At 37.3% G+C, this 16,924-nt stretch overlaps 1 protein-coding gene across 1 annotated transcript in view; it reads right to left on the bottom strand.

Moving 5' to 3' along the window:
* LOC124401894 (calcium uniporter protein, mitochondrial-like) overlaps positions 1 to 15,028 on the bottom strand; it is a 23,843-nt gene extending 8,815 nt beyond the window's left edge. The window contains exons 1-5 of the mRNA XM_046874447.1: positions 14,774 to 15,028; positions 2,276 to 2,330; positions 1,992 to 2,162; positions 1,559 to 1,663; positions 1,063 to 1,223 (exon numbers count right to left, since the gene is read on the bottom strand). Coding sequence (XP_046730403.1) covers positions 1,063 to 1,223; positions 1,559 to 1,663; positions 1,992 to 2,162; positions 2,276 to 2,330; positions 14,774 to 14,863 — 582 coding nt within the window. The 5' untranslated portion in view covers positions 14,864 to 15,028. The remainder of the gene's footprint in view (positions 1 to 1,062; positions 1,224 to 1,558; positions 1,664 to 1,991; positions 2,163 to 2,275; positions 2,331 to 14,773) is intronic.
* Between the last annotated feature and the right edge of the window lie 1,896 nt (positions 15,029 to 16,924).

The raw sequence follows: 16,924 nt of genomic DNA, 5'->3' as shown, positions 1-16,924 counted from the left end.
GGGACCAAGCTGGGAAGGATGTGCTGCAAGTTAGAGCAATAAAGGATGGAAATAGAACACTAAAGATGTGATATTTTCTTTGACAATGTTGATGGAAAAGCATTAAAAGGTCAGAAGGATTTGCATTGTGTGTTTGTGGATTTAGAGAAAGCATTGCTGAGAGCTGAGAGAGTGCTGAGAGAGGAGTTGTGTTATTGTATAAAGAATTCATGTGTTTCAGAGAAGTATGTGAAGGTGGTGCAGGACATGTATGAGGAAAGTGTGACAGCAGTTAAGTATGCAGTGTGAACGACAGACTGCATCAAGGATCTGCTCTGAACCCTCTGAACAGGAGTCTTTGTGGACTATGCAGTTTGCAGCTGATATTGAGATTTGTTCTGAGAGTGGAAGGAGAGCCTGGAGAGGTGGAGGTACATACTGGAGAGAAGGGGAATGAAAGTCAGTAGGAGTAAGACAGAGTACTTGTGTGTGAATGAGAGGGAGGGCAGTGAAGTTGTACAGTTGCAGGGAGAAGAGGTGGAGAAGGTGGAGGAGTTCAGGTACCTGGGATCAACAGTGCAAAGTAATGAAGAGTGTGTTCGAGAAGTGAAGAAAAGAGAGCAGGCAGGGTTGAGTGGGTGGTAAACAGTGGCAGGAGTGATTTGTGATAGAAGGGGAGGTTTATAGGACTGTGGTGAGACCTGCGATGTTGTATGGTTTAGCGACAGTGGCATTGAGTAAAAGACAGGAGGTTGAGCTGGAGGTAGCGGAGCTAAAGATGCCGAGATTTTCATTGGGAGTGACGAGGATGCACAGGATTAGAAACGAGTTTATTAGAGGAACAACGCATGTAGGACGTTTTGGAGACAAAGTGAAAGAGGCCCGATTGAGATGGTTTGAACATGTGCAGAGAAGGGATATGGGGTATATCGGTAGGAGAATGCTGAGGAGGAGGTTTATGGATGTGGTGAGGGAAGACATGCAGGTAGTTGGTTTAAAAGAGGCAGATGTAGAGGACAGAGGGGTATGGCCACCCCTAATGGGAGCAGCTGAAAGAAGAAGAAAAAATAATAAAAATACAACCTGCTCTAAAGGGATTAGTTCTTTGTTCAGAATGTCCAGTTTCTGGCGTAGCTGCCTTTCCTTATTCAGGTGATGTTCAGGCAGGTTCAGAGCTGTGTGTAACCTGTGCACCATGTCCTTTAAATCCACCGTGCTGGTCGCATTTTCCCTTTGCATTGATTCTACGCATACACAGAGAAAAAGGTACAGATCAGAATGAAACCGTTATTCCTGGTTTAAGGTGCGTATCTGGTAGGTGATCTTTAATAAAAATTAATAAATTGTCTATCCTTTTATGCATTTTTTTCCTCCAAAGCCTTTGCTAATCACCACACCAGTAATGGTTTCTGCTTGAGAGCAGTTGAGAACAATTTGCTCTAGAGCTGATTAGTTTACTTCAAAAATCAACAATCAGTTCAGGTTTAATGCAAATAAATACAGAAAGTCAACCAGTTTGCAACATTCAAGATGCTGAAGCTTGTGGCCAGAAAAGATACCAGGTTCTTTAGATGTATACCTGTTGATGCTGCCTGGACTTTGTAGAGGACTCCATTAATACACAGCTGAAAGTCCTTGCTGAGAAGAGTGTACATAGATGTAGTGGAGGCGATTTTCACCCCATCTGTGTACAGAGAACAGAAAAAAAAATCAAACCATACAAGCTTCTATGATATCCTACAAAAAAAAAAACAACTAACGTTACAGCACCCCCTAGTGTTTCCTTTCTTATATATTTTTTTGTTTTTGTTTTTTAATCTGGATTTATTCTTATTTTTGTATTTTATTATTTTTTTCTCTATATCCTATATGATAAAAAAATTATAAACTATATTTTAAAAGAATTCTAAATTCAACATTAATTTCCGTAGCAAACAAGAAACCATTGCATTTGACCTGTAAAATGCATTTCCCTAAAGATGCTGTGTTTATGTCTAAGTGTGTGTGTGTACCTGTGCTGAGTACAGAAACTGTTGAGACTCCTGGATCCTCTCTCTGAATGTCCAGAATAAAGTCATTGACATTTGAAACCATGGGTCTCAGATGGAACAGACATTTCTCCTGCCTGGAAGGCAGAGGCAGAGCCAGTACAGGGCGGCCATATTTGTAATGCACTGAAAGTTCTACAACATGGAAAAGACAGATAAATATATGTATATTTTATGTATACCAAACGTGTATGCATATCGGTATATGCAATTTAACAATTATGCAAATTGTCATGTAGAACAATTACCACTAGATGGTGTTACAGTGCTACAGTGGACGACTGGAAACGCCCAACAGCTGACCTGAAAATACAAAACCTCTTATAAATCATTTTCCAACTTACAAGTTTATATTTTGCATATGTCACTGTTTCCACACCCCAGAATAAACTTTGTCTTTCATCTGTTAGTGCAAACAGATACAGACACAGACAGATATACAGACAGACAGACAAAGAATAAAGATAGACAAAATATAGTATAGAGTATACACACATATGACTATAGGCAGACAGATAGTGTGGACTACAGACAGGCAGTTAATGTAGACTATAGACAGACAGATAATGTGGCCAATAGTGTGTACTACAGACAGATAGTTAGTGTGGACTGTAGACAGATCTTCATCTTCTTCTTTCGGCTTCTCCCATTAGGGGTCGCCACAGCAGATCATCTATCTCCTTCCCCCGTCCTGTACATCTGCCTCTTTCACCCCAACCACCTGCATGTCCTCCCTCACCACATCCATAAACCTTCTCTTTGGCCTTCCTCTTTTCCTCCCTCCTTGTGGCTCCATCCTCAGCATTCTCCTACCGATATACCCCATGTCCCTCCTCTGCACCTTCATTCCCCTTCTCTCCAGCGCATATCTCCACCTCTCCAGGCTCTTCTCAACCTGCTCCCTACTCTCACCACAAATCACAATATCATCCGCAAACATCATGGTCCACAGAAACTCCTGTCTGACCTCGTCAGTCAACCTGTCAATCACCATGGCAAACAAGAAAGGGCTCAGAGCTGATCCTTGATGCAATCCAACCTCGAACCAGTCTGTCGTTCCTACTGCACACTTCACTGCTGTCACACTGTACTCATACATGTCCTGCACCACCCTCACATACTTCTCTGACACACCTGACTTCCTTATACAATACCACAACTCCTCTCTCAGCACCCTGTCTTACGCTTTCTCTAAATCCACAAACACACAATGCAACTGTAGACAGATATTTAGAATAATAATTTATGCCATTAAATGTCATAAAATACTCTGATCCACCTGCCACAAAACAGCCCTAAAGCACCTATTCGCCGCCTCAATTTGTTACAAAGGCCATCGGATGCTTATCATTGTTCCTTCTGTGTTCAGGTTTTTTGCTTTGTTTCTCCTATGGTAATTGGGATTGGACATTATTGGAAATATTGTGATTACACAATTTATAATATCTATAGCTCAGAGATACAGGACACCAAATTTTTGTTTACAGAGAATGAAATTAACATGTAGGAAATTCAAGAAAGGCAATTTGTTATTACTTATTTAAAATATTCCCTCGAGGTGAATCCCTTCTTTTTTTAAATTTTACTTATTTTGCTAAGTATTTGTCCATTTTTATAAAAGTGACAATAATAAATAATTTTGCCTATTGTTAACGACTACGTTCCTTCATGAAGCTTAAGCCTCTTAGGTTTTTCACATCACATTGCTCAATGGGAAAAAATTGTGATCAATAATCTGACACCCAGAAGGTGAAAACCACATGTTCATGTGCACAAAACTTGTTGGTTATTACAGAACAGATATGTGCCCTCTAGAAGGTTGATTGCTGCACTGATATAAAATTAATTATCTTATCTGTATCCAGTGAGCTAAAGCCAATGATACAGTGTCATAAAATGCACAGTTTACGACAGTGCCTCAGGGATATCTCAAGATATAGAAGGGCATGCACCCATGAAAGATATTTTAGTTGAAAGAATACCATACATATAAATGACCTGGGCAGAGATCACAGCACGACATAAAAAAGCAAACAACTAATATCAAGTGTTAGAAAGAGTAAGGAGAAAAAACAATTGTAGCTGCCTTTCAGCTCCATGCCCCTAGATTCGATCCTGAGCTTGGGATACTCTTTATGTGAAGTTTCACATGCTCCAAATTTCGGTGTGGGTTTCCTTTGGGTTCTCCTGTTTCCTACCTTTTATTGGCTACGTGGAATTCTACCAAATATTGACCAATGCTGCAAAACCACGGAGTTCACATGATTCCTCTATTAATTTCTTGGTCCAAAAAAATAATAGATTTTTTATATATATATAATTACACCCTAATACTTTAAATTAGAAATTTGTTGCACTGTAGTAAACAGATAAAAGTTGTGACAGTTATGTTGCATGACACAGCAGTTACATGAACGTCCTGTTGTTGAGCGTGTGTTTACATAACTACAGGTTCGAGAAAAAACAAAGCAAGCAAGCAGTACTGACTTAAAGGGACTAAACGTGTAAAAAAAAATGCTGACAATCACCGATCCTGCCAGCAGGAAAGCTGAAGCAAGCTATTCGTTTTAATATCTGCTTAGTCTGTTAGCCATTTTATTAATGAAATTTGCTGCGCTCTTTTTCACTCGTAGCAAATGAAGCCAGAATGGCACTTCTTTTATTCAATAAATGATTAAAACCAAACAAAGTGAAGCAAAAAAGTGGATTTCAGTTGAAATCTTGAGGGAAAAACAAACCAAAAAATAGGCAATAAATGATTTACAGTCACAGTGTTCAATTTCTGAGCTGAGCCTTCAACATTTGTGATGGGGCTTGAGTCATTTGAACAGGAAATAAATGGACATTTTTGAGCAGATGCCTGGGAACTGCAGTCTCTCTCTTTATTGCTCACTAAAACAACACCAAAAGCTACTGGTTACATTTTCCTTAACAGTAAATACACACCAGAGGTGTAACACAATGCTAAAAATGGATTTGTTTGTATTTGCTCCAAACACTCGTATCTTCAACAGTCTTCACATTTGAGCCTTAAATGTAAGCACTTACAGCATGGTCCATCAGTACTGTCTCTGTTCACTCTTTAACCTTAACTACCTCACTTAAAACCACAGTTATTATTTTGATTTACAACTACATGACGAATTTGCAAATTAATTTATTTGGTATGCTTTATGAACAAAACTTAACGTCATTTTCTTCTTCCGGCTGCTGCCATTAGGGGTCGCCACAGCGGATCATCCATCTCCATACTACTCTGTCCTCTACATCTGCCTCTTTCAAACCAACTACCGTAATTTCCGGACTATCAAGCGCACCCATATATAAGCCTGAATTTTACAAAATATTTTATTTTAAACATAAATAAGCCGCACCTGTCTAAAATACTGCAGGTGTCTACAGTGAAACTAATGAACTTTACACAGGCTTTAACAAAAGACACGTTACACACGGTGTAATGGGTGAAATATGTTGCGCTTCCTTTAGGAGCATAGCGGTGTTTTGGAAATAGCATGCCACTGCATTTTTCCGTTATTACTGCATGTGTGGAGACTGAGGAATATGTCCTTATTATTTTCTGATGCTCATTTCTAAGTTACTTTGACTAACCCGTAACGCTGTTGCCAAGAAAAATAAAAAAGCACAAGTTTTGGAAACCTGTCTGTGCTTATATGATTTCTGTTGCAACTGGAGTTAGTGAGCTCTCCCTTCACCCAGACTCAACGCGTTACAACGGCTTGTATCTAAACAGTAGCCGACCAAGAAAGTCATTGTTCACTGTCTTCCTCCTTCCTTTCACAACTATTTCTCTCGGAAGTTTTCTTTGGCATCGTCGTGTGTTTAAAAAAATTTTTCTCCTGATGCCGTGCAGCTCAGAACACAGGTGAGGTGCGTTTTTTCGTTTCCGTTCGGAAATTTCATTGGTCTAATGTTATGGGGTTCAGTTTTTCCAGGTTTCACAAACTTCAAGCCAAAAAACTGAACCCCATAACATTAGACCAATGAAATTTCCGAACGGAAACGGAAAAAGCTTCGTTGTTTAATCCGCGGGGTTCAAAACGTGGGAAAAAAGTAGCGGCTTATAGTCCGAAAAATCACTCACCACATATTTTTCTTATTTAATTTTTTTACCAATTTTCTTACAATGTGCACATTCTTACACTAGAGCACATTCTGTTGGTGTCTGTTAAGAATACGTGTTTCTTTCAATTGTTGATTTCTAGAAACAAATCTGCAACACACAAAATAGTTAAAGGGAAAAAAGCACCCACATGCTGAAATAGTAGGTGGCTCCATAAGAAGGGAATACAAAAATAGAAAGAGAATACGCATATCGAGGTGAAATGGACAGCGGGATCAGAATTGTCGAATGCTAATATTACATTTTGTACATAATCCCTTTAGTGTCAATAAAAATAGAGAGCTGAAACATTTCCATATTTAGTGTAGGAAAAATCCATATGAATGTCTTTCCAGCTCATGATTCACACATGAGAAAGCCTGAGCATGAGCATAGATGTTATCATTTCAACATGTCTACATAAATACAAGAAACAGCAGCATAAAGCAAATAAAGCAGCAATGTAGAATAATTGATGCACATTTTCTGGATTTAGAAACTTGTACATTAGACAAAGTTTGCCATTAAATTATTTATTTTATTACTAATAAAGCTTAACTTTAAATTAAATCATAATTTTATCATTTTTCTCCTTACATTTGTAATGGCTGCATACTAGGGTTAGGCAATACACAAAGACTACTAACCAGGTGTTTCCTTTAATATATGTGAAGGCAGCCGACCAAATATTTTTTGACTGATGCTCATGCGAGGTCATGCATGATCTCTCTGGTGACTCTGACTGTCTAGTTTCGATGTGCCACTTTTCCTTAAGCAAGGCCAAATTCTACTATTTTCTTTTCTGGTGGTGGTGGTAGTTGCTGTGTTAGGTACATTGGCTCATTATTGGTGAGTAGTAGGAAAGTAATAGTATTAGCAACAGTAATAGTCCCAATAGTATAGTAATAGTATACTAGTAGTAGTAGGAAGCAAGTGGTAGCTCAGTTGTTAGCTATAGTCACAATAGAAATAGCAGTTGGTGGCTCTGGGTTACTGATCAGAAGGTTGGGGGTTAAAGCCCCAGCATTACCAAGCTGCGACTCTTGGGCCCTTGAGCAAGGCCCTTAACCGTCCGTGCTCCAGGGGTTCTGTATCATGGCTGACCATTACCCTACTGTCCTCTGAGTGTGCTCTGAGATGGATTGAGACCCTGTCCAGAGAGTCCTGCACCACGATATATGGGGATTTGTGGTAAAACTAATCAAAAATGCATGGATGATTATGTTTTTCTAATCTTAGACAGCTGAAAATGTAACACCATAGTTTTGTCTGTAATACTGTGCAAAATAATTATCTCGCACAAAAGATACAGCTGTGTGCAGATGAATTTAGAAAGCATGCACCATGTCCTGGATTGTATGGTTGCAAGCCAAAGTCGGTAATTGACATTCATGCCTGGCTGCCAGAACGCAAAGCACAGCAGGCCTGGCACTCAAATAGATGCTGCCTTTCTATTCTTGTTAAAAATGCAGTAGAATTCAGTGGTTTTCAGGGTTGTTTCACTTATTCCATCCAACACAGCAGATTGCTCTTGGTAATTAGCTGACAAGATGATGTGAAGAAAAGAAAAGCTTTAAGCAAAAGGTTCTTGTGTAGAGTTCTATTATTCGAGATTATTCGAGTGTAGTGCTGATTAAGTGTGGCCATGACTGAGATAGTAAAGATGGACTAACATACTAATGTAAGATCTTATTAGCACCAAGGGCATCCCAGGAGCCATTAAACATGTTGAATTATGGGTCAGTGTAGACCATCAGTCAGACAATGGGCATCAAGCTTCAGTCCTTCACATCAGTTTGGTCACAGCGCTTCTTGTAAAAATGCTGAAGTACAAGATGACAAAGCTAATTTCAAAACGAGTTTCAGCTTTTATGCAAAAAAAGAAAAAGGGTTAAGAAAGAAGATATTATAGCTTACATCACCACTGAATAATCTGTCAGTAGGACCACACCAGGCTACCATTTACCTTAACTCAACACTTTTTTCCCCCTCTGTTTGTTGACTGGTGGCAGCTTATTTAGCACTTACAGAACTTCAAATCTCTTCTCATTCTTAAATTCTAGTATTAAACAGTCTACTTGCCAATCTTCACCCTCCTAGAGCACAGTCAATCTGCCCCTGCAATAAATTACACATTACTGTGCTTAATTACAGTAAGTGTCTATACAGCTTTTTGAGTGACAGGAAAATAAATAGGCTTCTTAAAACCATTTCACAGCACTTATTTAGTTTTATGTATGTTTTAGTGTTCGTATTGGTCCTGCTTACTAAAATGACCATTGCAAGTGTTCTTACATTTACAGTATTTACTTAAGTTAATTTTTGCCCATTTTTCTGAACGGAATTCTACTTTTTTTTTATTTAATTTAAATAAAAGGTAAATATTCACAAGAATTGTAGCTAACACTTCTAAATTCATCTTGAATTTATTTAATTTTTAAATATATTTAAAGTAATTTAAGGTGGGTGAAATCTGCACATATAACTACAGCACATAAAAACCTATAGGCAGACCTATACAGATTGCTGTATCCGTGCTTCCAAGGAGTACGTTCAAAATCTGTTCCCTTCAAGTTCTCACAAAGTAAAGCACCCAATGTAGCATAACCTCCTATTACGAAACAAAATCTCTCCAACCACCTAGTCTAGCTGTCAGGTGCAGACCAATTATAATATAAAGCTTCTTGTCTGTAATAAAACATACCATTCACTAACAGGTGAATCTGCAAACTATCTGCAAACCACAAGCATTAGGAGAGAATTTTGCCACAAAACTAAATAAAAAATATTTTTCGATATAGACACTCAAGTGTTTTCCAGTATAGTACAGCAAAATCCAAATGTCTGAGATTACTACTGAAAATAATATGGTTTCTATTTATTCTCTCTGAATTAACACAAAGGTTTCCATTAAAAATATCAAATTCAGTGCTGTGTCATCTTAACATGTGCTCCAAAAGGAAGAAAAAAGCCTAATAAAAATATCTGCCCTTTTGTACAAAGAATTTGACAGTCAATATTATAGATTTGCTAAAATTTAAGTAGTGACTTAAATCTTTGTATTTCTCTCCACTACAAATCACAAATAAATGTGGTCTCAGACTTTTGGGCCCCACTGATGTTAATATCAAGATTACATGTGAACCTTTATCTCTTAATGGTGCTAGCACAAATTACTAGTTGCTTACACAAATAATATGGACTATACCAAATGAATAAATAAATAAATAAGTATACACTGCCATCTTGTCTGGAATGGTATTTGATTGGCATCAGTAATTTATATAAGACACACCCGTTCACTTCCTCATAAATTATTATTAAATGTTTATACAAGTTTTATTATAAGCACAAATATTTTTTGCTTTATAAGTTTTAATTTGACTGTCAAGCAATTGAATGTCTGGGTATGCTTGAATGTGATGTCATGACAATCCTTTATAACTCATTTTGAAATGCAAATGTTTGGGGGGCGTGGGGGAGGTAAAGCTTTGTAAACTGTGGTAATAAATTATGGTTGTCTCCATGTTTTAATTCTAATTATATTTAACAACATTCTACTAGCAATCTATTTAGAATATAGTCTGTTTCACAGGATTATTATGTAATCAGGGTTTCACCGCTTCAAAAAAGGTATGAATACACCCATGAGTAGCTGCTTCTTTTGCATGTCAAGCAGCATTTCCCACCATTGTCCCTGACAGTTTTATACACTTATTCCTGCAGTGTAGTGTAAAAAATAGTTGCCGACCCTGATGCAAGTCCTAGACATCTAGTGCAAGTAGTTTTGCTTGCCTACAAAATGTGCACAATTTTTTTTTTTACCTTATCCCAATCAACTAAGCCCTCTGAAAAACCTGTTTCTATCTCGACATCACAAACACAATGTGCTATATTAAATGGTGTTATAAGAAGCCACACAAATGTTCCCCATCCAATTTTCCCAAGCCTGAATTAATTTGCCTACTAGCTGCCCAAAACCAGTATGTTAGCTAACATTTGAGCTTAGGCAGGCTTGGGCAAACAAAACAAAGACAACACATCAAAGTGTTGACAACCTCCGCTTGCACTGTGGGCTAGCTAATCAATTTATCTTCTGTCCACCACTGGATTTACTTAATTATCTGATGTAAATTTATTATTTATGACCATCTTGTCACACATTAACAAGGACTTGCTAACTACTATACTTTACATTTATAAAGGGAAGAGACGAATAACAGGTTCTGCAGGCATCAAAATCCTGCCAATTAATGATCCAAACTGAAAATTTGCATTATCATACTTAGGTTATATTGCCTTAGTAGGTTCATTAAAATTAACTGACATAAAAGTGTTGATTCTCTTGTTGGAATGCACCCAGGATGATGATTTCTTTGTGGAATAGCATAGCAGTCTCACCCGCTGCAAAAAAAGATTCATATATTTTTCTACAAATCTCACACACTGCCAATAAAGTGCCTAAAAAGTTTTTCTTGATGTTTACTCCACAAATCATTTTGAAGAATTGTAAAGATGATATATTGGCCCCCCTATTCTAATGCAGGTATGAGGTAATATGCAAAGAGGGAAATCTCATAGGTGTCATCTGCATGAGAAATGTGATACCGGTAATTAATCTTGTAACACCCAAGCAAGAATGGCAATTGTCCTCATGAGCAAACCGGCTGCGATAAACAAGTCATTTATACTATAAATAAATTAATTAATAAATAAAAGCTTCCAGGGTGAAATACTAGGCTTCCATAATGAATCTATAATCTTCTTAATAAATGCATTACAATTCTGCTGCTTCTGCATAAGATCTGAATTTACAGAGAGCATTGGAGTGCAATCAAAATGCCTACATAAATTATTAGTTTATCAACATGAACTGCACACTCTGTTTAATTAGCACATGATAATATGAAATCAATTTGCTCAGGCAGTTTAAGACAAATAAAAAGATCCATCTGGCTGATTAGAGTCTTCTAATGCCCTACATGAAGCACAAGCTCTTAAATGATTGAACATCGACAAAAAAAATCTGTTCTCAAACCATTGATTGATTAGTGTACACAGGTCTGCAAAATGGTAGGCACTATGTTTATAGTCCTGCTGATATGTTTTCCTTTGGTAGCAACACTCAAGTGACTAAAAACAGAGCCTTCTAGATGCATGGCATGCCATGAAATCCCTCGAGCAACGTAGGCTTACAGGAGATGGTGCGAGCCCTTGTAGCACAAAGGTCAGCCAGTTACAGTACTACAGTCCAACAAAACAGTGGTTACAAATATCAATATTGAATTTCATCTCCTGCTGAAGCACCACATCTCATTGAAAGTGTGCCCAGATAATCCTTGTTAAACCATTCAGTGAAGCCTGTTGCCTCGTAATAGTGTGCAGAGTCATCCAGGAATTGAGCACCCCATCAGGTTGGAATCATTTCGTCATCAGTTAGAGCTATATATTGATTTGCAGTGATGCTTTGCTCAAAAAAACAAGTGGAACCATGCCACACCAGAAAAAATTAATAAATGCCTCCTATAATATAAAATCATCTTTATTATCTTATTTGTGACACATATGGTGTGGTTTATCACGTATTGTATTAATCCTACATGCACCCTTACATGTTGCTTATATAAGGCAGTTAGCTTTATAAACGTAAATCTGATCTTAAAATATATTTCAAACAAAAGTGAGCAATTCATGAAAAGCTATTTCAGATATTTGACCTTGCTGTGACCATGATCCAGTTTAGATCAATTCTAGAATCAAATTAGCTCATCTGCTGATTACGATGGATAATTCCATAAAACCCACAAACATTCAAACACTTGTTCTTGAAATATGCCAACAAAAATCTTGGACAAAAAAAAAGCAAGCACAGATGGACATGCAGATGGACAGAGGGATCATGGTTATGAAAAATGGCTATACAAAAATGTGGGCCTGAATACAAAAATAAGTATGTAGGAAAAACAACAAGGAAGCTATTGAGAAGGCTATTAAGGAAACTATTGTGCTATTTGACCTTGCTGTGACCTTGATCCTGTTTACATCAATTTCAAATTTTAATCAGTTTATATGGCGAGTAAAATCGTTTTTTTCCATATAAATCCAGCAGTTACTCAACCACATGTACAAACCAGAATTACAGACTCCTGGTCAGATGCAATGGCCTTCCTCACAGTGTTAACCAGAAAAATACATAGCTTGCGGTTTTTCCCTGAGACAAGAATAATGATATAGAGCTTTATTACAGTGATCATTTGTAATGCAGATATCACAGAAAGATTAATATGAAATGTTAAAATGTAAAATAAACTTTAAGCAGCCAACAGGCAGAAAGCAAAGCAATGGCAGTGAATCTTGTATATTGACACCCACTCCTGCTGTAATGTGTCAGAGTGATGGAATATAAGCCCACAGTCTTCAGACTTTTTCCATCACCTCAATGCGGTGAGAAAGCTGGGAGAAAACGACTGCAGGGCTACGGCAAAACGTGCCTTTACTTGTATGTGTAAGCAGATTATTGTTTTCCTGTGAGCACTGGACCATGATACTGTGCGAATGCTTTCAGAGGTAATGTCGGTGTTAACGGTCAATTTGACAGATTACAGACATAAAAAGAGCATCATGAGAACAGAACAAATCATACAGAATCCAGAAACATAACAGCAATAAAGGTAGTTCTCGTTCTAATGCAAAAGAAAAACCCACATTCAATATTAACATGCTGGTTCTTCTATGCTGTTGTTTCTGCAGTAGCAGATGATTTACAGGACTGTGAATAGTAAATGATTCACATAAAGAAATTTAAAATACCTATTTCTACATACTTGATAACTAAAGAACAAAATGGTTTTACCTCAGCCACTTTGACTCATAAAGACCAGACTGACTGGACCCTTTTCCTTCACCATGTATTATTAGGTTATGAATGTTAATGTAAATGTTCATCTTAATATGACATTAGTATGACCTTTAACTGGCTGTATAAGACTGTAAAAAACATTACTCATAATCACACATCCCAATACTAATGGTATACCTTACTCTCCAGTGTTTTGTATTGTTTTCATGCTTTATAATCACATTCCTAATATCACTCAAATAAGGATGGGTTCCTCTTCCCCAAGGTCTTTTCCTCATACCATCTAAGGGAGTTTTTTTTTTGGACACAGTCAACCCAGGCTCGCTCATGGGGGATAAATACACAAAATTCACATATATAAAATAAAAATTTCTTGTTGTATAATTCGTACATTCTGTAAAGCTGCTTTAAGACAATGCCCATCGTAAAAAAGTGCTATAGAATTAAACTTGTACTGTCCAACACAGGATACAGAATGTTAGGGAGGTGTCATAATATCATGTTATTTTGTTCAAATATATTACCATAAAAAAAAGTCAAAAACATATAGATAAAATCACTTTATATTATAATTGTATAGAAAACCACTTGGGTTTGAAAATCTCTCTCTAATGAGGGTTTTGAAGGATGCATGGCTTGCCAAGTAAATAGACAGCATAAAAACAAAATATTAAAAAAAAAATTTTAAATATTGATTACTAAATTCTAAAATTGCATACAAACTGTAAAGCTGTAAGGAATTTGACTTTTAAATGGTTATTGTTGCCATATGGGTGACTAATGGGATTGGGGTCTATAAACATGCAACAAGTGGCAGCTCTGAAGGCCACGATGCAGTCAAAAGAGAGTTCAGAGGAGAATAACCAGACTGGGTCAAGACTCTGTACAACCACGGTGAGCAGAAAACCATCTCAGAATTCATAAATGCAAATCACATCGGGTTTCTATCCTGTCAGCCGATCTGAAATCTGAAAAAGTGATTCCCTTTCTGGGCTGTGAAGCTAAAGATTGGAAAAAATCTAAAATAAAAATCCATGCATCAGCAAAAATGTGGTGACTCATCCCCACACTTCTTCACAGACTGAAAGTAGAGGAATGTTTAAACCCAATGTGAAAACAATGTGCATTGTGATAACCATGATGTATTATCTGAAGTCCTGATGTTTGAGTGATTTTATATTTCATAGTGTTTCTGGAGTCAGTAGAAAAGTCAGTGTTAGCAGAGTCACAGTCCAGCCTTGTTTTGAGTTTTTTAATATTTTTTCTTCTTTAATCAAAAAAGTGCATTATATCTAAGTGAAGGCTGCTTTGCTGAACTGTACTCATTGTGTGAGAGTTTTATATATAGATAATTATTTATTTAAAAGGTAAAATAATGCATTTCTGGTGCACTTTTTGCTTGGCGTCTTTCTAAGACGTTCTTCAGGTTCAACCGCAAGCAGACAGGAAACGTCGAGGAAGACAACAGTGTAGCAAAAGTACTGTGTTGCAATTCAATTCAACACACACACACACACACACACACACACACAAAACTTCTAAACGGTGATTCGGATACTAAATGAACGAGCATTAATCATGTACAACGAGGTTAACGTTATTTCCTGACTCTAAACACAGGCAATAACAACCAAGTGAACTAGAAAAAAACACGACATTATGTAAGTTATGTGAATCCAAAGCCCTGCTCGCTCCCTACGAAGGGCACTTCTTGGTTAGAGTGCTGTTTAGGATTGAGCCATGGAAAACTTCTGCTGGATCTCTTACCATTTTGGGTGGATTAAAGCAGGCAGGACGCCGCTGTGGAAGACTGCGGGAACATCCGTACAGTTTGAAGACTGTTCTTAGAGAAGCCATGGCTGGAGAAAAATCTAACAAGTTCAAGAGATCTCCTTCATGTAGATGCGTTCAGAAGTGTCCGATAAAAGGCAGTGTACAGTCAGTATGTCCATAGGATTTCCCTCGTCTTTCTAGTGATTTTCTCCCCACTTTTTTGAAACGGTTTTCTTTTCTTTCTGCTGCTCCTCCTACCGGAGAAAAGAAGACTGTGTAAGGGAGGGGATGTGAACAGAGAGGGTGTGTGTGTGTGTGTGTGTGTAAGTAAGGGAGGAGATACGAACGGAGCGGGGAGTGTGTGTGTGTGTGTGTGTGTGTGTGTGTGTGTGTGTGTGTGTGTGTGTGTGTGTGTGTGTGTGTGTGTAAGGGAGGATATGTGAACAGAAAGGAGTGCCACACCCATTGTAGTCATACACAGACATGACATTTCATTAATATCCTGGTTGTTCCTCTTGTATTTTTATTATTATTATTATTATTATTATTATTATTATTATTATTTACAAAGCTTAAAAAAAGTTAAGTTCACTTAAGAAGACAAAAAGAAAAATAAACAAACAAACCAAAAAAACAAACAAACTAACATTTCCCTTCCTCATTTTACACAAAATTCAATACACACCCACACTTGTTTTTCTCCAAAGTAAACATGCCTAGTATACAGGTGTACTTCCTTGATTCTGATTGGCTGATGGAAATTGTAAGGCAGTGGTAAACAAATTACAGCCCACAGGTCACATGTCTGTTTAAACCCGGCCCGGTGATTAATATTAAAACACAGTGGTGTCACGGGTGAAGGCGAAACATCAGCACGCTGAGCACAAACTGTATAATCCTCATCATGTAAAAATGGTATAGTTTGATGAAGTGTTATTGTAAAAACTGTTTGTTTGCTAACTTCAGGATTCGCGTTGGATCTGTTCTGTCGTGACTCGAGAGCATCAGGTTGTGCAATCACCTCGCTCTCGACATAGTGATTCATTTAATTAAACTGGTGCGAACAAACAGTGAACGAATAAACGTTTTTTCGCCGTAGTGGTTTTCAGCGATTGATTATGCATTAGTACACCAATGCATATTTTTTAATTTTTTAATCAGGCCTGTTAGCTTGCTGCGTTTCTCCGTTTCATTCTCTTTCTATAGCATTTATCTACTACAACAGTAACTTATCTGTTTTCAAACATGATTTACTGTGACTTTACTACGTTCTAATGCTTGTTTTTAATGTTTGTATGTTTAATTTATGCATATATCCTTTAATTATTATACAAGATAAAATTATATATTCTAGTTATAAATGAACAAAATGTTCGTAATGTGTTTAAAAATGTACTATATTTTATATAGATTTCCCCTTTTGCCTGAACTAGCATGCGTTTCAAGCAATTCCACTAGATTCTACTCCAAACCCTACCAACATTTGCTGAAATTTAGTCTATTGTGTCTACACAAAGATATTTATTCTTTACATTTGCCATTGCATTAAGCCCTACTTTAAAAATGAACAAATCAAAGAAAATAAAAACGGCGACAATGAGTGACGAGTTTTTAATAAGGAATGGACAGCTAAATCTTTTTTCACTGAAGTCTGTTCAAAGGCCCTATGCCCTATTTGCCAAGAAGCTGTTGTGGGTTTCAAAGAATATATCACCAGCCACTTCTCTAATAAGCATGTTAGCTATAGTAGCAACCAGTCAATCCAAGAAAGGGTGACTACTGCTCTGAGTTTAGAAGCCAATTTACAGGCTCAGCAAAACATTTTCCCCTGATTCAAGCACCAAAGCCCGTCTATTTGCTGGCATTCAAATAAACAAAGGCCAGCAAGCCTTTCTCCAAAGGCGAGTTTTCGAAAGAATGCATGGATAGAGGCAGCAAGTCTCGAGTAATCTTTGATGTGCTGGTAAAAAAGACTGCAACACTGTTCCCACTGAAATAAAATAAAAGATTCCTTTACTTTCTTTAGGTAATAGGTTTTCTGTGCTATTTATATTACATTATCCTCCCAATTGCTACTGCTCCAGCTGGTCTGTTAAATTTAAAACCCATTGTAACCCTTGAACCAAAAATATTACCCACCCCTGT

Source organism: Silurus meridionalis, chromosome 2 (genome assembly GCF_014805685.1).
Source record: "Silurus meridionalis isolate SWU-2019-XX chromosome 2, ASM1480568v1, whole genome shotgun sequence".
Classification (NCBI taxonomy): Eukaryota; Metazoa; Chordata; class Actinopteri; order Siluriformes; family Siluridae; genus Silurus; species Silurus meridionalis.
Note: the sequence above shows the minus strand (reverse complement) of the source record. Positions and strands in the feature narration are given on the sequence as shown.